At 36.8% G+C, this 22,604-nt stretch overlaps 1 protein-coding gene across 3 annotated transcripts in view; it reads left to right on the top strand.

Moving 5' to 3' along the window:
• The window catches only part of LOC123554806 (FUN14 domain-containing protein 1A-like), a 90,374-nt gene that overhangs the window by 58,050 nt on the left and 9,720 nt on the right, over nucleotides 1–22,604 (top strand). The window contains exons 3-4 of one of the 3 annotated variants that reach the window (XM_045345155.2): nucleotides 11,383–11,458; nucleotides 18,345–18,464. In XM_045345155.2, the coding sequence (XP_045201090.1) occupies nucleotides 11,383–11,458; nucleotides 18,345–18,464 (196 nt within the window). Of the gene's footprint in view, nucleotides 1–11,382; nucleotides 11,459–18,344; nucleotides 18,465–22,604 lie in introns of those variants that run through there. The other 2 variants (XM_045345160.2, XM_053547719.1) reach the window with 2 other exon arrangements.

The following is a 22,604-nucleotide window of genomic DNA, read 5'->3' on the forward strand; positions in this document are numbered from 1 at the left end:
AAACTAGGTCACCAGGTCAAATAAAAGAGTAAGCTTTTTTACACCCTAGGGGCTCATTTTTGTACCCCAGACAACAAAGTTGTAAGAGGGGGTATACTGGTTTCAGGTTTGTCTGTCTGTCTGTCCGTAGACACAATCTTGTGAGCACCATCTCTCCTTATCCCCTTGACACAATTTAATGAAACTTCACACAAGTCATCAGTAACAACAGTAGTTGTGCATGGGGCATGTTAGGTTCTTTCAGAAAAATGAATTGCAGAGTTATGGGACTTTGTTTTTTGTTACTATACTATATACATAGACACAACCTTGTGCGCACCATCTCTCCTCACCCCCTTGACACAATTTAATAAAACTTCACACAAGTGATCAGTAACAACAGTAGTTGTGCATGGGGTATGTTAGCTTCTTTCAGAAAAAAAATTTGCAGAGTTACGGGACTTTGTTTTTTTTGTTACTTTACTACTATATACATAGACACAATCTTGTGCGCACCATCTCTCCTCATCCCCATGACACAATTTAATGAAACTTCACATAAGTGATCAGTAACAGCAGTAGTTGTGCATGGGGCATGTTAGGTTCTTTAAGAAAAAAATATTGCAGAGTTACGGGACTTTGTTTTTTTGTAACTATACTATATACATAGACACAATCTTGTGCGCACCATCTCTCCTCTTCCCCTTGACACAATTTAATGAAACTTCACACAAGTGATCAGTAACAACAGTAGTTGTGCATAGGCATGTCAGGTTCTTTCAACAACAAAAATTGCAGAGTTATGGGACTTTGTTTCTTGTTAATATTCTATGTACATACAGTCTGCATATGCAATGTTGTGCGTGCCTAATCTTCTGAATCCTTGCATACAATTTAATGAAACTTCACACAAGTGGTCAGTACCAACCCTAGTTGTGCATGGTGCATGTTACGTTCTTTTAGAAAAATATTCTGCATAGTTACGGGACTTTGTTTGTTTTTTTTGGTTACTGTACTGTATATATACAGTCTATATACATACCGTCCACATAATTATGCAATCTTGTTTGCATCAAACAGCAATGTACTGTGTCAGTGTATGCGGGGGGTACATTCATCACCTTTAGTGATAGCTCTAGTTTATTCTATCTTCATAAAACTTGGTCAGAATGTTTGTTATCATGAAGTCTTTGATGATTACAAATCTGGATCACGTGGGGTCCAAAACTAGGTCACTAGGTCAAATCAAAAGGAAAAGCTTCTATACATTCTAAAGGCCACTTTTTTGCTCCAATCTTCCCAAAATGTTGTAAGAATGTTTGTTTTCATGAAAATTTTGACAAGTTCAAATTTGGGTCATGTGGGTAAAAAACTAGGTCAAATCAAAGAAAATGCTTGTTTACACTCAAGACGCCACGTTTTTTGGTCCAATCTTAATGAAAATTTGGTCAGAATATTTGTCTCCATGAAATCACTAGTTTAAACATATTTACACAGTTATGGTGTGTTACTCAGGTGAGCGGCCTTAGGGGCCATCTTGGCCCTCCTGTTTACTTAGAATTTCAGGTTAAAGTTTTGATACACTTTCACTCTGTCTCAGCTATTACTAAATGGATTTGATTCAAATTTGAAGTAGTTGTTCCACATCATCACCCACATCATATGACACAAGGTGCATAACTCTTGCACCAATATTTTATGACTTATGCCCCCTTTTTGCTTAGAATTATACTTACAGTCGACATCGTACTTGCGCCCACCTCTATTAAGCAATTTTTGCATTAAACGACTGGTCAAAATCCCTCCCGAACGTTTACAGTTCATAAATTCATTCCATTAAACGTCTTTTTTATTAAACGACTAGCGACCACATTATTGTAGTCCCAACAGGTAAAATATTCAACCTGGTACCAAATTCTCAATGGGCATTTCTTCACCTGTGTAATTAGCAAGTACGTTTTGCACCTGCCTAAATGCAATGAACTTTTGTAACAGTCGAACTGACGAACAATCCAGCTATAATGTTCACAGTTTGTGAAATATATATACATATATATATATATGTATGTTCATAATAAATGCAGTTACATAAACAGTTAAAAATAACTGTTCTCTTCACCTGACTGAAATTCATTAAGAGACCATTCTTGCAGTCCCTTGGGCGTTCTCTTAATACAATGTCGACTGTATTTAGTGTTTTGATACACTTTATCTTTACCTCTCTTATTATACGCCCGTTTGAAAAACGGGACGTATTATGGGAACGCCCCTGGCGGGCGGGCGGGCGGCGTCCACAGACCTTGTCCGGAGCATATCTTCTACATGCATGGAGGGATTTTGATGAAACTTGGCACAGTTGTTCACCATCATGAGACGGAGTGTCATGCTCAAGAACCAGGTCCCTAGGTCTAAGGTCAAGGTCACACTTAGAGGTCAAAGGTCAAATTCAAGAATGACTTTATCCGGAGCATATCTTTTTCATGCATGAAGGGATTTTGATGAAAGTTGGCACAATTGTTCATCATCATGAGACGGAGTGTCATGCGCAAGAACCAGGTCCCTAGGTCTAAGGTCAAGGTCACACTTAGAGGTCAATGGATACAAGAATGAAAACTTTGTCCGGAGCATTTCTTCTTCATGCATAGAGGGATTTTGATATAACTTTGCACAAATGTTCACCATCACGAGACAGAGTGTCATGCGCAAGAACCAGATCCCTAGGTCTAAGGTCAAGGTCACACTTAGAGGCCAAAGGTCAGATGAAAGAATGACTGTCCGAAGCATTTCTTCTTCATGCATAGAGGGATTTTGATGTAACTTGGCACAATTATACACCATCATGAGACGAAGTGTCATGCGCAGTTCCCTTTTTTAGAATTACTTCCCTTTGTTGTTACTATAAATAGCTTATATTGTAACTTTTTCATTACTAGACGTAGGGAAAATCATGACCACTTTTCTGTAGTACAACATGCATGTAACATCCAATTTTGAGGTGTATTTTGACCAATCTCTACCTGGTAAGGATTTTTGTGTGGACTTACAATTTTTTTTTTTTGGATTTTTTTTTTTTAAAGATTAACTTCCCTTAGTTGTTACTATAAATAACTTATATTGTAACTTTTGTAACTTTTTTATAATTGACCGTAGGGAAAAACCAAGACCACTTTTCTGTGGTACATTATAGTTGTTACTTTCTAATTTTAGGTGTATTTTAAGGTATCTCTACCTGGTAAGGAGTTTTTTTGTGGACTTAGAAAAACAAAAGAATTACAATGATTACTAAACAACCACAAAATTAAAATTCCATCTACAAATACAGGTGCTATAGTAAAGAAATTTGCTGTGACGGGCGTATATTGTGACATTCTGGCACTCTTGTTACTTAATATTTTTGACACAGACTCCATTGGGGTCATTAAACACTCCAGTGACAGCTTCCAGTTTCCTCAGATGTCAGTTTCACTGTCCAGCATCGAAATAGTCAAGCGCGCTGTCTCCTGTGACAGCTCTTGTTACCTTGTGAACACGATAGAAATGACATTTTACATTCGATTTTAACCACACTTACACACAGCTTAAGTCACAATAAGATCTCAGTTCCTTTCAAAAACCAGCTAGATTCCATCATGGGTTCTAGAGTTACTGCCCCTGAAAAAAATATTTTGGTCCTCTCAGCCATATAGAGGTTTCATTTATGCTATGATTTGATACAAACTTGCACATAATGATTTTCTTGTTGATCTGTAGGCCAAGTTCGAAACTTGGTCATGTGGGGTCAAAAACTAGGCCACCAGGTCAGATCAAAGGAAAAGCTTGTTAATACCCTAGATGCCACATTTATAAAACTTGGTCAGAATGTTTATTTTAAAGATTCCTATACCAGATTCCTATCTTCATGAAACTTGGTCAAAATATTTTTCTTGATGATTCCTAGGCCAAGTTTGTAACTGGGTCATGTGGGATCAAAAACCAGGTCACCACTAAGATTAAAGGAAAAGCTTTTTAACACTCTTGAGGCCACATTTATGATCCTATCTTCATGAAACTTGGTAAGAATGTTTAGCTTGATGATTCCTAGGCCAAGTTTGAAACTGGTTCATGTGGGGTCAAAAACTAGGTCACCAGCCACATTTATGACCCTATCTTCATGACACTTGGTCAGAATGTTTATCTTGATGATTTCAACGCCAACTTTAACAGCTGAGCATGACCCTCTTGCTACAAAATTATGCCCCTTTTTGTATACGCCCGTTTGAAAAACGGGGCGTACTATGGGAATGCCCCTGATGGGCGGGCGGGTGGCGTCCAGACTTTGTCCGGAGCATATCTTCTTCATGCATGGAGGGATTTGGATGTAACTTGGCACATTTGTTCACCATCATGAGACGGAGTGTCATGCGCAAGAACCAGGTCCCTAGGTCTAAGGTCAAGCTCACACTTGGAGGTCAAAGGATACAAGAATGAAAACTTTGTCCGGAGCATATCTTCTTCATGCATGAAGGGATTTTGATGTTACTTGGCACAATTGTACACCATCATGAGACGGAGTGTCATGCGCAGGTCCCTTCTTTAGAATTACTTCCCTTTGTTGTTACTATAAATAGCTTATAATGTAACTTTTTCATTACTAGTCGTAGGGGAAAATCGAGACCACTTTTCTGTAGTACAACATGCATATTACATCCAATTTTGAGGTGTATTTTGACCTATCTCTACCTGGTAAGGATTTTTGTGCGGACTTACAAATTTTTTTTGGATTTTTTTTTTTTTTTTTTTTTTAAAGATTTACTTCCTTTAGTTGTTACTATAAGTAACCTATATTGTAACTTTTTTATAATTGATCGTACGAAAAAACCAAGACCACTTTTTTGTGGTACAACATAGATGTTACTTTCAAATTTTAGGTGTATTTTAAGGTATCTCTACCTGGTAAGGTGTTTTTTTGTGGACTTAGAAAAACAAAAGAATAACAATAATTACTAAACCACCACAAAATTAAGATTCCATTTACAAATACAGGTGCTATTTGCTAATTTGCTGTGACGGGCGTATATTGTGACATGCTGGCACTCTTGTTGACTTAGTAGTTTTTCTGTTAAGTTTTTAGCTCACCTGTCACATAGTGACAAGGTGAGCTTTTGTGATCATGCAGCGTCCGTCGTCCGTCCGTGCGTCAGTCCGTCCGTAAACTTTTGCTTGTGACCACTCTAGAGGTCACATTTTTTGTGGGATCTTTATGAAAGTTGGTCAGAATGTTCATCTTGATGATATCTAGGTCAAGTTCGAAAGTGGGTCACGTGCCATCAAAAACTAGGTCAGTAGGTCTAAAAATAGGAAAACCTTGTGACCTCTTTAGAGGCCATATATTTCAAAAAATCTTCATGAAAATTGGTCAGAATGTTCATCTTGATGATATCTAGGTCAAGTTTGAAACTGGGTCACGTGCCATCAAAAACTAGGTCAATAGGTCTAAAAATAGAAAAACCTTGTGACCTCTCTAGAGGCCATATATTATACAAGATCTTCATAAAAATTGGTCAGAACGTTCACCTTGATGATATCTAGGTCAAGTTCGAAACTGGGTCACGTGCCATCAAAAACTAGATCAGTAGATCTAAAAATAGAAAAACCTTGTGACCTCTCTAGAGGCCATATATTTTATGAGATCTTCATGAAAATTGGTCAGAACGTTCACCTTGATGATATTAAGGTCAAGTTTGAAAGTGGGTCACGTGCCTTCAAAAACTAGGTCAGTAGGTCAAATAATAGAAAAATCTTGTGACCTCTCTAGAGGCCTTATTTTTCATGGGATCTGTATGAAAATTGGTCCGAATGTTCATCTTGATGATATCTAGATCAGTTTCGAAAGTGGGTCACGTGCCATCAAAAACTAGACCAGTAGGTCAAATAATAGAAAAACCTTGTGACCTCTCTAAAGGCCATATTTTTCATGGGATCTGTATGAAAGTTGGTCTGAATGTTCATCTTGATGATATCTAGGTCAAGTTCGAAACGGGGTCATGTGCGGTCAAAAACTAGGTCAGTAGGTATAAAAATAGAAAAACCTTGTGACCTCTCTAGAGGCCATACTTATGAATGGATCTCCATAAAAATTGGTCAGAATGTTCATCTTGATGATATCTAGGTCAGGTTCGAAAGTGGGTCACGTGCCTTCAAACAGTAGGTCAGTAGGTCAAATAATGAAAAAACCTTGTGACCTCTCTAGAGGCCATATTTTTCATGGGATCTGTATGAAAGTTGGTCTGAATGTTAATCTTGATGATATATAGGTCAAGTTTGAAACTGGGTCAACTGCGATCAAAAACTAGGTCAGTAGGTCTTGAAATAGAAAAACCTTGTGACCTCTCTAGAGGCCATACCCTTGAATGGATCTTCATGAAAATTGGTCAGAGTGTTCACCTTGATGATATCTAGGTCAGGTCTGAAACTGGGTCACATGCCTTAAAAAACTAGGTCAGTAGGTCAAATAATAAAAAAACCTTGTGACCTCTCTAGAGGCCATACTTTTCATGGGATCTGTATGAAAGTTGGTCTGAATGTTCATCTTGATGATATCTAGGTCTGGTTTGAAACTGGGTCAACTGCGTTCAAAAACCAGGTCAGTAGGTCTAAAATTATTAAAATCTTTTGACCTCTCTAGAGGCCATATTTTTCAATGGATCTTCATGAAAATTGATCTGAATGTTCACCTTGATGATATCTAGGTCAGTTTCAAAACTGGGTCACGTGCGATCAAAAACTAGGCCAGTAGATATAAAAATAGAAAAACCTTGTGACCTCTCTAGAGGCCATATTTTTCATGAGATCTTCATGAAAATTAGTGAGAATGTTCACCTTGATGATATCTAGGTAAAGTTCAAAACAGGGTCACGTACCTTTGAAAACTAGGTCAATAGGTCAAATAATAGAAAAACCTTGTGACCTCTCTAGAGACCAAATTTTTCAATGGATCTTCATGAAAATTGGTCAGAATTTTTATCTTGATAATATCTAGGTCAAGTTCAAAACTGGGTCACATGAGCTCAAAAACTAGATCACTATGTCAAATAATAGAAAAAACGAAGTCATGCTCAAAACTGGGTCATGTGGGAAGAGGTGAGCGATTCAGGACCATCATGGTCCTCTTGTTGTATATAAGATGGTATCTCAGTACCCACTAATGGGAATGGATTGAAACTTCACACAATTGTCCATTGTCATGTGCGGAAATGCATTGTACAGGTTCCATAACCCTGTTTTGCAATTTTACAAAATTATGCCCCTTTGTCGACTTTGATATTCATTCAATTGACAAGGCCGTTGAATAGTCGCGCGTTGCTGCCCTCTGACCTCTTGTTGTAACCCCCCGAACAACAAAGTTGTAAGGGGGGTATACTGGTTTCAGGTTGTCTGTCTGTCTGTCCATAGACACAATCTTGTGCGCACCAACTTTCCTCATCCCCTTGACACAATTTAATGAAACTTCACACAAGTGATTGGTAACAACAGTAGTTGTGCATGGTGCATGTTATGTCTTTCAGAAAAAAAAATTGCAGAGTTATGGGACTTTTGTTTTTTGTTACTATGCTATATACATAGAGTCTGCATATGCAAACTTGTGCGCACCTAATCTCCTGAACCCTTGCACATTTATAATTCAATGAAACTTAAACAAGTGATCAGTAGTAACCCTAGTTGTGCATGGTGCATTTTAGGTTCTTTCAGAGAAAAATTCTGCATGGTTATGGGACTTTGTTTTTAGCTCACCTGTCACAAAGTGACAAGGTGAGCTATTGTGACCGCTTGATGTCCGTCGTGCGTAGTGCGTCATACGTAGTGCGTTGTGTGTCAACAATTTCTAAAAAAATCTTCTTTTTGAAACCACTGGGCAGAATTACACCAAACTTCACAGGAATGATTCTTGGGTGGCCCCCTTTCAAAATTATTCAAAGAATTGAATTCCATGCAGAACTCTGGTTGCCATGGCAACCGAAAGGAAAAACTTTAAAAATCTTCTTCTAAAAAACCAGAAGCCCTAGAGCTTAGATATTTGGTGTGAAGCATTGCCTAGTGGACCTCTACCAAATTTGTTCAAATCATGACCCCGGGGTCAAAATTGACCCCGCCTCAGGGGTCACTTGATTTTACATAGGAAGGTCTTAAAAAATCTTCTTCTCAAAAACCAGAAGCCCTAGAGCTTAGATATTTGACATGTAGCATTGCCTGGTGGACCTCTACTAAAGTTGTTCAAATCATGACCCCGGGGTCAAAATTGACCCTGCCCCAGGGGTCACTTGATTTTACATAGGAAAATCTTCAAAAAATTTCTTAAAATAAACCAGAAGACCTAGAGCTTAGATATTTCACATGTAGCATTGCCTAGTGGACCTCTACAAAATATGTTCAAATCATGACCCCCGGGGTCAAAATTGACCTCGCCCCACGGGTCACTTGATTTTACATAGGAAAATCTTCAATAATTTTCTAAAAATAAACCAGAAGGCCTAGAGCTTAGATATTTGACTTGTAGCATTGCCTAGTGGACCTCTACAAAGTTTGTTCAAATCATGACCCAACGACATGGGGTTACTTGATTGTACATAGAAAAATCTTCAAGATTTTCTAAAAATAAACCAGAAGGCCTAGAGCTTAGATATTTGACATGTAGCATTGCCTATTGGACCTCTACAAAATTTGTTCAAATCATGACCCCTGGGGTCAAAATTGACCCCGCCCCAGGGGTCACTTGATTTTACATAGGAAAATCTTCAAAAAATTTCTAGAAATAAACCAGAAGGCCTAGATCTTACAGAGCTCCAGATAAGATTTTAGGTTAAAGGGATTTTTTTTCAAAAGGGTTTTTAGAATTTCTAAATGGTATTTCAGTCTTTGAAATCGTTCAAAGGGTAATAATATTAACTGTTTGTTTGTATAATTTTCCGTGTATAATTCATGTGGTCCGCTGATGTGCCTTTGTCGACCAATGTTGTTTTCCTGAATATTTTTTGCGCCTTCATTCAGATAGTTTTAACATTTTGTTTACTGCATACACTACATCTTACACTACAACTTAATTTCAGTTACTGACCACTTCGATCTATCAACAGCCAGTGATATTCGACTGCAAGTGATGATTTTTTTTTTCAGAAACACCCACATGGTGCTTCTGCCTTTTCTTGGCTGTTTCAACAGTTACTCATAATATGTCATAGATCAGAGACTTAGCGATCTGAAAGGCATTCTCAGAGTTATCTCTTGTCACACACTTAATACCCTTGAAGAAAAAATGGCATTTCTTTACAATATCGTCCGCGTTTGCTTTACAAGACGCCATTTTTGAGTCGGCTAAAGGCTAAAAGCCTTTTGACGAGTCCTTGCTGTTCAGCGATTCTCTAAATGGACCGAATAACACGTGAAGGGATGTAGTTCAATTAGATTTCTCAAATTTCAAACAGTTCACTGTATGAATGAAGTTAAGTTGTGTCAATTCCCTTTGCTATGACCAATATACGATGTAATCTGTCATATTTATAACTTGTAATTGTGCAATACTTGAATGTAACTCAGTAAACGGATAAATTATCGGGAGAAGAAGCTCTTACTGGTTTGTTTAGTTACTACTGATATTAAAAATGATTTTAATTCTTATTTTTCGAGAAATAAACAAATCGGCGAAACATTAAATTGTATTTTCTTGTAGTTTTTGAAATCGAAAGTAGAACGTCTATGTTTGGCTGCTTTCACGAAACGAAACAACTTTTTTATGAAAAGATTTAAATAAGAGGTAATTTAACCGTAAACTTCAATGTCAGATACTGCCAATTGCTGCTAAATGTCTCCGTATCATCACAATTTGTAAAATATATTGTTGAAACTGGAGAAAAGTGTAATCGTATCTGGATATAATATTTTGGGTAAATATCGAGCTGTGTTATGAAATTTTAAGAAAAAAACTAAATACAAACTGAAACTGGTAGACTATACTGTAAGTACATCAATCATTAGCCGACTCAGGCCCTTCAGGCCTTTGATTATTTGTTGTACTCGATTACAAAAAAAGATGTGCTTGATTTACGATAAAATTGGATTACGCACTTTAATCGAGTAAAATACATATCCTCTTTTTTTCAATGCCTACCAGTATGCGTAGGTTTGATTTTAAATGCGTTTTTCGTAAATTTTAAAACGTATTTACGCAAATACGCATCTTATCTGGAGCTCTGTCTTAGATATTTGACATGTAGCATTGCCTAATAGACTTCTACAAAATTTGTTCAAATCATGACCCCCGGGGTCAAATTGACCCCGCCCCATGGGGTTACTTGATTGTACATAGAAAAATCTTCAGAATTTTCTAAAAATAAACCAGAAGGCCTAGAGCTGAGATATTTCACATGTAGCATTGCCTAGTGGACCTCTACAAAATTTGTTCAAATCATGACCCCCAGGGTAAAATTGGCCCCGCCCCAGGGGTAACTTGATTGTACATCGGAAAATCTTCCAAAAAAATTCTAAAAATCATCAATTTGACATTTAAAACATGTGGCTCATATTACTCAGGTGAGCGATCCAGGGTCATAATGACCCTCTTGTTTGTTAATATACTATAAACATACAGTCTGCATATGCAATCTTGTGTGTGCATAATCTCCTGAACCCTTGGACACAATTTAATGAACCTTCACACAAGTGATCAGTACCAACCCTAGTTGTGCATGGTGCATGTTATGTTCTTTTAGATAAATATTTTGCAGAGTTATTGGTCTTTGTTTTTTGTTACTATGCTATATACATAGAATCTGCATAATTATGCAATTATGTGCACACTTATTCTCCCGAACCATTTCACACAATTTAATGAAACTTAACACAAGTGAGCAGTACCAACCTTTCTTGTGCATGGTGCATGTTAGGTTCTTTCAGAAAATATTCTGCAGAGTTATGGGACATGATCATATAGGTAAAACAGTTTCTTGTCTAGTCATTACTTCTTTATACATGCATGGATATTCATACATTCTCTATATCAAGACATTATGTCCCGTGTAAGACTTAGACCACTAGCTTAAAGGTCAAGGTCACAGTGAAAGTCCAGTTTGAATGTTTTTCTGTGTACTTACATTGACAATATGAATAAGTGGTTGGGCGTTTCCTATGGACACTTGATCACACATGTTCGTCAACATAAACAAATGTATAATTACCAGATTGATTCCTTCGATTTTTTACGAAAGATCACAAGATCTTCTCAGATTTAGATATTTAAAACAAAAAGAAATGTACAGAGAGAGATGTAAGTAATTTTCAGTCTGTAGATGTGACCAAGCTGCTTTTACCTTAGTATAGTTACATTTATTAGCTTATATAATCCATCCAGTTATGTTCATGTATTTATTACAGGTTCTCAGGCTATTTGTTTATAAAAGTTGGCAAAATAGCTGCTTGCAGTTTAGGAACCACAATACTTCTCATACAGGTACATGTTGTTCTGGTTACTGAACCTGTTTGTATCGTTTGTTTTGTTTACAACTTGGATGTTCTATTTCTTGTTATACCTGTTTGAGTTTTAAAACTTTGGAGAGTGACAGAGGGCCTGGGTAATCTGGTGTCAAAACTAGGTCATAAGGTCAAATCATAGAAAAAACTTGTTAACACAAGAAATGCCCATATTTTATCTTATATACATTAAACAAGGGCACATTTTTTGTCTGGATGAAATCTAGGTCTAGCATGAAACCGGTCATTTGGGGTCAAAAGCTTGATCACTGGTTCTGTCATGGAAATACCTTGCTTATAAAGTTGAGGATACATTTGCTTTCCCAGCTACTATGATACTCAGTAAAAAGAGCTCTCTTGATGAAATCTAGGTCAACTTAGAGGTTGTGAGTGAAATGAAGGTCACTAAGTCAAGTCAAGGGGAAGTTGATTAACAATGGTCAGTGAAAAATGAAATTTAAGAAAAGTCTGGGAAAGATGAAATTCTGGGTCGATGTTTAAAATGTTCAGTGGCTATGGCAGTCTACAAGTAGTATTTATAAGTATTTCCAAACACATTTTGGTGTAATTGTGTATAAACAAGTAAATAAACAATTGTCACTGACTAATATCATTATTATAATGTTTACACTCATAATTATATTTTTGTTATTTGTTAATAAAAGTTTGTTATATCTGAAACAAAATAAATATAAAAGGGTGGATTGGATGACTGTAGGGGAAGAGGAGGCCGGAAAAATACGGTGGTATTGGTCAGTGAAAAGTATTGTTTAGTCAGGGAAAAGTCAGGGAATTTCATTTTCTAAACTAAGTGGCAACCCTGTTTTTGCCCTGTCCGTTGGAGCTTACATTTGCGGACTTAGGTGGCTATAGGAACAATAGGTAACTGTGCTTTTTAGCTCAGAGCTTTTGTGAACGTTTGATGTCCGTGGTCTGTCTGTCAACAATTTCTTGTCTGCATGATAGTTGTTTCATTTATGATTGGATTTTTACCAAACTTGTACACAACTTGTATCACCATAAGATCTCTGTTCCTTTCTTGAACCAACCATATCCCACCATGGGTTCCAGAGTTTCCTGAAAGGGCAAAAATTTGCTATTTTGGTCTCGTCTTCACAATAGTGGTTTCATTTATGATTTAATTTTAACCAAACTTACACACAACTTGTATCACCATAACATCTTTCTTGAACCAGCCATTTTCTTTATGGGTTTTAGAGTTATGGCCCCTGAAAAGGCCAGAAATTAACTATTTTAGTTTTGTCCACTCAATAGAAGTTTCATTTATGATTGGATTTTAACCAAAATTGCACACAACTTGTATTACCATAAGATCTTGGTTCATTTGTTGAACCAGCGAAGTCCCTTCATGGGTTCCAGAGTTACAGCCCCTAAAAGGGCTAAAATTGCTTATTTTGGTCTTGTCTGCACAACAGTTGTTTCATTATGTCTCCCGCACCACTGTGTGGTGGGAGACATATTGATTTACTCCTGTCTGTCAGTCTGTCTATGCGTCTGTCTGTCACAAATCTTGTCCCCACTCTTAGTCGAATAATTCTCATCAGATCTTCACCAAACTTGAACAAAATGTGTTTGCCAATAAGTCCTAGGCCAAGTAGCCAAATCGGCCAAGGCACTTCGGAATTATGGCCCTTGAACTACCAGGCCGCTTACTCCAACGCGCTTAATCCAACACTTATCCGATAGGCCACTTACTCCAACACTTACTCCAACACTTACTCCAAAACTATCAAAGGTATATTTTTCTGTGAGTAAACAGTATATAAAGACAGACTTACTATTCAGATGATTAGGCAGTTGTGGGAGACATGCACTTTTCTCAAAAGCAGCTCTATTTTGTGATTTGATTTTAACCGAACTTGCACACAACTTGCATCACCATAAGATCCTGGTTGCTTTCTTGAACCAGCCATATTTCACCATGGGTTCCAGAGTTACTGTAGGTCCACAAATTTTGTCCGGGGCATTTCTTCTACTTGGCTTGGAGGAATTTTGATGTAACTTGGCACTAATGTTCACCATCATGAGACAGAGTGTCATGCGTAAGAACCAGGTCCCTAGGTCTAAGGTCAGGGTCACACTTAGAGGTGAAAGGTCAAATTCAAGAATGACTTTGTCCGGAGCATTTCTTCTTTATGCATGGAGGGATTTTGATGTATCTTGGCACAAATGTTCATCACTATTAGACGGAGTGTCATTCGCAAGAACCAGGTCCCTAAGTCTAAGGTCACACTTAGAGGCTAAAGGTCAGATACAAGAATGACTTTGCCCGAAGCATTTTTTCTTCATGCATGGAGGGATTTTTAGCTTGACTATACAAAGTATGTAGAGCTATCCTACTCGACCCGGGGTTGGCGTCCTTCCGCGTCCACACTTTCGTTAAAATTTTGATGCACTTTCTCTTTATCTTTGTTATTACTTGATGGATTTGCTTCAAACTTAAAATAGTTGTTCCTCATCATCACCCACAACTATGGTACCAATTTTTCATGAATTATGCCCCCTTTTTACTTAGGATTTTTTGTTAATTTTAATGCATTTTCACTATATCTCTGTTAATTCTCAATGGATTTGATTCAGACTTAAAATAATTGTTCATCATCACCACCTACATCATTTGACACAAGGGCCATAACTGTGACACCTGTATTTTATGAGGTATCCCCCTTTTGTACATAAAATTTCAGGTTAAATTTTTTGATGCACTTTCACTTTATCTCTGTTATTACCAAATGGATTTAATTCAAACTTAGAATAGTTGTACTTAGTTGTACTACATCATCATCCACATCATATGATACAAGGGCTGTAACTCTTCCACCAATATTTCATGAGTTATGCCCCCTTTTTACTTAGAATTTCAGGTTAATTGTGGTGCACTTTCATTATATCTTTGTCATTACTTAAGTAAAATAATTTGAATCGAGAAATATACTATAAAGAACAAAGTGCAACTACAATTTTCATCCTGTTTTAAGCAAATGATTTAAAATTTATACACAGTGTACAAGTAGATCTGCAAAGCTATGTCATTTACAATGAGTGATATGCAGTGAGTGATATCTCACTGATAAAATACAGTATTTCATCAGTTTGCATAAAATGAAAATATATCTATTTCAAACAAACTACTTGCATCTTTCACATCTGTGTTTATTGCATGCATCTACAAAGCAAACATGTGACAGGGTCTGTTTTGTGTCTGGTCCATAACTCTGTCATCCATGAAGGGATTTTGAAATAACTTTGCATAAATGTTTACCATAATGAGATGACGTGTCATGCGCAAGATCCAAACCCCTAGCTCCAAGGTCAAGGTGACACTCGGAAGTCAAAGGTCAACAGGGTCTGTTTCGTGTCGGGTCCATAACTTTGCCATTCATGAAGGGATTTTGAAATTACTAGGCATAAATGTTTCCCACAATGAGACGACATGTCATACGCAAGATCCAGACCCCTAGCTCTAAGGTCAAGGTCACACTTAGAGGTTAAAGGTTAACATAGTCTGTTTCTTGTCCGGTCCATAACACTGCCATTGATGAAGGGATTTTAAAATTACTCAGCATAAATGTTCCCTATATTGAGATGATGTGTCATGCGCAAGACATAGACCCTAGCTCCAAGGTCAAGGGTCACACTTAGAAATCAAAGGTGTTTCTTGTCTTGTCAATAACTCTGCCATTTATCAAGGGATTTGAAAATAATTTGACACAAATGTTAACCATATTGAGAAGGTGTGTCACGCTTATGACCTGGGTCTCTTGGGTCAAGGTCAAGGTCACGAAATGATGTGTGTTGTTTTTTTCGCATACAACTGTAGTATTCTTGGGCATGCTTCGGGGGCATTTGTCACCAATAGTGACAGCTGTTGTTGATACACAGGTGCACATTCTTGTGGCCATTTCTTTCTTGTGGTGACAAGGCTGTATTGTAGGGGTATTATTCGTCACTCCTGTGGCAGTTCTAGTTAAAACATGTTAAGAATCTGGAAGAATTATTTATCTTTTCTTTTTAGCTCACCTGTCACAAAGTGACAAGGTGAGCTTTTGTGATCGCGTGGCGTCCGTCGTCCGTGCGTTAGTCCGTCCGTCCGTCCGTCCGTAAACTTTTGCTTGTGACCACTCTAGAGGTCACATTTTTCATGGGATCTTTATGAAAGTTGGTCAGAATGTTCATCTTGATGATATCTAGGTCAAGTTTGAAACTGGGTCACGTGCGGTTGAAAACTAGGTCAGTAGGTCTAAAAATAGAAAAACCTTGTGACCTCTCTAGAGGCCATACTTTTCAATGGATCTTCATGAAAATTGGTCAGAATGTTTACCTTGATGATATCTAGGTCAAGTTCGAAACTGGGTCACGTCCCATCAAAAACTAGGTCAGTAGGTCAAATAATAGAAAAACCTTGTGACCTCTCTAGAGGCCATATTTTTCATGGGATCTATATGAAAGTTGGTTTGAATGTTCATCTTAATGATATCTAGGTCAAGTTCGAAACTGGGTCAACTGCGGTCAAAAACTAGGTTAGTAGGTCTAAAAATAGAAAAACCTTGTGACCTCTCTAGAGGCCGTACTTTTCAATGGATCTTCATGAAAATTGGTCAGAATGTTCAACTTGATGATATCTAGATCAAGTTTGAAATTGGGTCACGTGCCTTCAAAAACTAAGTCAGTAGGTCAAATAATAGAAAAACCTTGTGACCTCTGTAGAGGCCATATTTTTCATGCGATCTGTATGAAAGTTGGTCTGAAATCATCTTGATGATATGTAGGTCAAGTTTGAAACTGGGTCAATTGCGGTCAAAAACTAGGTCAGTAGGTCTAAAAATAGAAAAACCTTGTGACCTCTCTAGAGGCCGTACTTTTCAATGGATCTTCATGAAAATTGGTCAGAATGTTCACCTTTGATGATATCTAGGTCAAGTTCGAAACTGGGTCACGTGCCTTCAAAAACTAGGTCAGTAGATCAAATAATAAAAAAAACCTTGTGACCTCTCTAGAGGCCATATTTTTCATGGGATCTGTATGAAAGTTGGTCTGAATATTCATCTTGATGATATCTAGGTCAGGTTTGAAACTGGGTCAACTGCGGTCAAAAACTAGGTCAGGTCTAAAAATAGAAAAACCTTTTGACCACTCTAGAAGCCATATTTTTCAATGAATCTTCATGAAAATTTGTCTGAATGTTCACCTTGATGATATCTAGGTCAAGTTCAAAACTGGCTCACGTATGGTCAAAACTAGGTCAGTATGTATAAAAATAGAAAAACCTTGTGACCTCTTTAGAGGCCATACTCTTCATGAGATCTTCATGAAAATTGGTGAGAATGTTCGCCTTGATAATATCTAGGTCAAGTTCAAAACAAGTCCATGTGCCTTCAATAACTAGGTCATTAGGTCAAATCATAGAAAAACTTTGTGACCTCTCTAGAAGCCATATATTTTTTAATGGATCTTCATGAAAATTGGGTCATGTGGAGACAGATGTGATAATTGCTGAAAAATCTATAAAAACATTATTATTATTATGTGTATGACTAAAATTATGAAACCCTGTATTGATTTATGCATTCCATCCAACTGTAGTATAAAAACACTAAGCTGACATTGCCAAATAAACCAAAATGTTTGGGCTACCAGACAAAAATATTGGTAGCCCACTAATAAATTTGCAGATTTCTGAAACCCTGATGCATATTGTAGAACCTTAAAAATCTCACAATCAGAAACTGCTGGCCCTTTAAAGGTAAATGCAACAGTTGCCTATTTGTATGTAGGGCAAAAATTTTCATACGGCGGAATACTTTGTGTACTGACTGAGAATTAAGTTTAAAACGGAAATATGTACTGGTATTAAAAATCATAGGTACCAAGGCTTGATCTTGAATTATCTGCCCTTGAAAATCAGAAAATACAAAAAACATCCAATATCCAAGGGCAGATAATGCAAGATCAAGGCAAGAGAACTGTGCATTTTAATTTTTATTTCTGTTTCAGACTTCATTTGCAGTCAGTATACAAAGTTTAAAGAAATTCGGTCCATGGGAAAGACTAGGACTTTGCAGTATCATTTTGTCATGTTCATAGTTTAGGACATTTGCAACAATCTCTATATTGACATGAGGCAAAAATTTTCTTACAGAAAGAATTTCTTTTTTAAACTATTTTTTACTGACAGAGAATCAAATCAGAAACAGAAATATGAAACCCTTGATCATGAATTATCTGCCCTTGAAAGTCGGAAAATACTGAAAAAATCTACTTTGAATTTTTGATACATATTTCTGTTTTAAACTTGATTCTGAGTGAGTACACAAACTTTAAAGAAATTCTGCCCATAGGAAAATTTTTGCCCTATATACATATAGGCAACTGTGGCATTTACCCTTTGATAAGAATATTGTACAAATATGCTATATCAAAATAATTTCACAAACATTTTCCTTTTATGATCATCTTCCAAAATTGTTCAGTGTAATTCGGGTGAGCGCTTGTTTTTCTAAACGCATTCACTGTTTTTGTGTGATTTTCTTTTCTATTAAAACTTTTGAATAGTTGAACATAAGGCTGTGAAGTGGTAACATGCTTGCCTGTCAATCCAGAGGTCCGAGGTTCGAATCCCAGTCCAGTCACTGGATATTTCAGAGATACTATTTACTGTCTCCTGCCTATGAGGCAAGTACTAGGTCTGTTCCCAGGAAATATAGCTTCACAAGTATCGTTCCTACACACTGGGCATATAAATGAACCAGTGAGACTGTCTGTTTGCAAAGAGCATGTCTGTATCTACAAGATTTTTCTCCCTTTTCAGGGTTCTTTCTCTAACCTTTCTTAATATATAATTTCAGATAGCCCAACATCAAGGGTATATACAGATCAACTGGTCTCGTGTAAATAGGGAAGTGGGCCAAGCCAGGCGCAGAGTAGAACGTGAAGCCTACAAGCAGTATCCACAATTAGTGAATAATGTAAACATTATTATTTGACTTTTAGCTCACCTGAGCTTGAAGTGCTCAGGGCGATTGATTGTGATCTCTTGCTGTCTATTGCCCAACCGTTGATTCACCATTTCCTTTAAGCAACATCTCTGAAACCATATGTTGGAACTTAAGTTGATAAAACTTGGCATGGATGATATTTGGATAATCTTCTGGGTACATATTCATCAATGTTTTAAGGAGGTAGGTTACCTTCATATTTGTATGTGCGCATGTCCAACCGAAACTAACGTGACGATTTACGACAACGTTTACGACAAACTAAATGTGTTTGTTTATTCATTCTTCTTAAAACAAATCATGAAGCTGTTTTCGATCTGATGCTTTCTGGTTTAATAATGCAGAAATAATAAATAAATTACCGCAGAAACGCTTCAAAACAATGTTGCCTTAAAATGACGTCATTGACGCCATGACGTTACGTGTCAGTTACCGCGCAAAATTAATAGCTTTTATCTTGGAAGTACGTAATTCTGTGCATTTTCTTTATTTTAACTATTTTCAAATAACCATTATTTGCTGAAATGTTTTTATGAGACTTTTGCTCTGAATAATAATCAATATTTTGCCTCTTTTATGTAGTTATATTGAAATGTTATGCGGATTGTAAGAAAATGGATGACGGTAACCAATGTTATTTGGAATATAGTAGGGTGAAAGGTTACTTGTTACGGCCATTTTCAAATAAAAAATGTAGCAGTTTGATTTGTAATACCTATTTTTCAGGTTCCGTTGATAATTTGTTACTTATATACTAAAACTAAGATCTAAAATTGTTCAATTTTCAGTAGAAAATTGTGGTTTCTTGAATTGAATTGATGTTACCATGGAAACGAAGACCGTGACCTATGTATCTAAATGTAAAATTCCAAAGTTTGACACTGGTCTATTTAAGAAACACAGCTTCAGCTTTTTATTAGCTCACCTGTCACAAAGTGATAAGGTGAGCTTTTGTGATCGCGCGGTGTCCGTCGTGCGTGCGTGCGTCCGTCCGTCCGTCCGTAAAATTTTGCTTGTGACCACTCTAGAGGTCACATTTTCATGGGATCTTTACGAAAGTTGGTCAGAATGTTCATCTTGATGATATCTAGGTCAAGTTCAAAACTGGGTCACGTGCTATCAAAAACTAGGTCAGTAGGTCTAAAAATAGAAAAACCTTGTGACCTCTCTAGAGGCCAAATATTTCACAAGATCTTCATGAAAATTGGTCTGAATGTTCAACTTGATGATATCTAGTTCAAGTTCGAAACTGGGTCAGGTGCCATCAAAAACTAGGTCAGTAGGTCTAAAAATAGAAAAACCTTGTGACCTCTCTAGAGGCCATATATTTCATAAGATCTTCATGAATATTGGTCAGAACGTTCACCTTGATGATATCTAGGTCAAGTTCGAAACTGGGTCACGTGCCATCAAAAACTAGGTCAGTAGGTCAAATAATAGAAAAACCTTGTGACCTCTCTAAAGGCTATATTTTTCATGGGATCTGTATGAAAGTTGGTCTGAATGTTCATCTTGATGATATCTAGGTCAAGGTCGAAACTAGGTCACGTGCGGTCAAAAACTAGGTCAGTAGGTCTAAAAATAGAAAAACCTTGTGACCTCTCTAGAGGCCATATTTATCATGGGATCTGTATGAAAATTGGTCTGAATGTTCATCTTGATGATATCTAGGGTAAGTTTGAAAGTGGGTCACGTGCCTTCAAAAAGTAGGTCAGTAGGTCAAATAATGGAAAAACGTTGTGACCTCTCTAGAGGCCATATATTTCATAAGATCTTCATGAATATTGGTCAGAACGTTCACCTTGATGATATCTAGGTCAAGTTCGAAACTGGGTCATGTGCCTTCAAAAACTAGGTCAGTAGGTCAAATAATAGAAAAACCTTGTGACCTCTAAAGGCCATATTTTTCATGGGATCTGTATGAAAGTTGGTCAGAATGTTCACCTTGATAATATCTAGGTCAGGTTCGAAAGTGGGTCACGTGCCATCAAAAACTAGGTCAGTAGGACAAATAATAGAAAAACCTTGTGACCTCTCTAGAGGCCATATTTATCATGGGATCTGTATGAAAATTGGTCTGAATGTTCATCTTGATGATATCTAGGGTAAGTTTGAAAGTGGGTCACGTGCCTTCAAAAAGTAGGTCAGTAGGTCAAATAATGGAAAAACGTTGTGACCTCTCTAGAGGCCATATTTTTCATGGGATCTGTATGAAAGTTGGTCTGAATGTTTATCTTGATGATATATAGGTCAGTTTGAAATTGGGTCAACTGCGATCAAAAACTAGGTCAGTAGGTCTTAAAATAGAAAAACCTTGTGACCTGTCTAGAGGCCATACCCTTGAATGGATCTTCATGAAAATTGGTCAGAATGTTCACCTTGATGATATCTAGGTCAAGTTTGAAACTGGGTCACGTGCCATAAAAAACTAGGTCAGTAGGTCAAATAATAAAAAAACCTTGTGACCTCTCTAGAGGCCATACTTTTCATGGGATCTGTATGAAAGTTGGTCTGAATGTTCATCTTGATAATATCTAGGTCAAGTTTGAAACTGGGTCAACTGCGGTCAAGAACTAGGTCAGTAGGTCTAAAATAATTAAAATCTTTTGACCTCTCTAGAGGCCATATTTTTCAATGGATCTTCATGAAAATTGATCTGAATGTTCACCTTGATGATATCTGGGTCAGTTTCGAAACTGGGTCACGTGCAGTCTAAAACTAGGTCAGTATGTATAAAAATAGAAAAACCTTGTGACCTCTCTAGAGGCCATATTTTTCATGAGATCTTCATGAAAATTAGTGAGAATGTTCATCTTGATGATATCTAGAAAATGTTCAAAACAGGGTCACGTACCTTCGAAAACTAGGTCCATAGGTCAAATAATAGAAAAACCTTGTGACCTCTCTAGAGACCATATTTTTCAATGGATCTTCATGAAAATTGGTCCGAATTTTTATCTTGATAATATCTAGGTCAATTTCAAAACTGGGTCACATGAGCTCAAAAACTAGGTCACTATGTCAAATAATAGAAAAAACGACGTCATACTCAAAACTGGGTCATGTGGGAAGAGGTGAGCGATTCAGGACCATCATGGTCCTCTTGTTTTCATTTCAACAATATCCATGAGAATAATAGCAGCATGCTGAATGATTTTTCCATGAAAAATACTGGACAAGGGGTACTGCTGTAAGTATTCTAAGCTGTGAAGTTTGTTTGAATAAATGAAAATAACACGAAAATATAACTTACGTAAGACATAATATGTTTTAAAGCTACATCAGCTAGAAAGATAATCTTATTCAATATTTTTTATAAGAAATTACGACAAAAAGCAAGATATAAGCTATTTTAAACATCTCTGTTGCCATGGTTACTTTAAACTTTAAGAAAAAAGGGTACCATGTAAAGTGCTTGGTATTTTGCTAATAATATTACCCAAATATTCCATGTTGGTCATTAACAGAATGGCGCTGAAGCCGTCGAAAACCCCTATTTTTATACATAGTTGTTTAAAAATGAGTGAAAATGCGTTACCATGGAAACAAAAGCCCCGCGACATATACATTTTAAGCTTATATTAGAAAGCTAACGTGCATACTAGTAAAATTATCAATTATGCAGACTTCTACGGATATCAATGAAACTAAAATACACTGAAAAGTGTTAAATATCCGTATTTTCCTTCTTCTTTCAATATGAAGTATCTTTGGAGGGTCATGATCTTCAAACCTAGATAAAAATTGAACTTGAAGGGACAGAGACAAACAAAACTGAGAATGTAGCAGTTAAAACTTCATATTGCACGAAATACAAAAAAATGCTGCGGTTCAACTAATTTGAATTTACCCTTGTAACAAGGTAACCTACCTCCTTAAGAGTAAAACTTTAGACTATTTGTACAGATTTTGATAAATAAAGGATGTTCTACAACAAAGAACTGCGCAAAGTTTCAGCATTATAGATTAATTATAAAAGAAGTTACGGCAATTTGAGTTAATACAGATTAAAAGCCTAAATTTCAGATTTTTAAGTCTGATGTATATGTGCCCTGCTCAGCTGCACAAAGCTAGAAATAGAAAATGCTTCAAATGATATATTCTTAAGCA

The sequence above is a fragment of the Mercenaria mercenaria genome, chromosome 7 (assembly GCF_021730395.1).
Source record: "Mercenaria mercenaria strain notata chromosome 7, MADL_Memer_1, whole genome shotgun sequence".
NCBI lineage: Eukaryota > Metazoa > Mollusca > Bivalvia > Venerida > Veneridae > Mercenaria > Mercenaria mercenaria.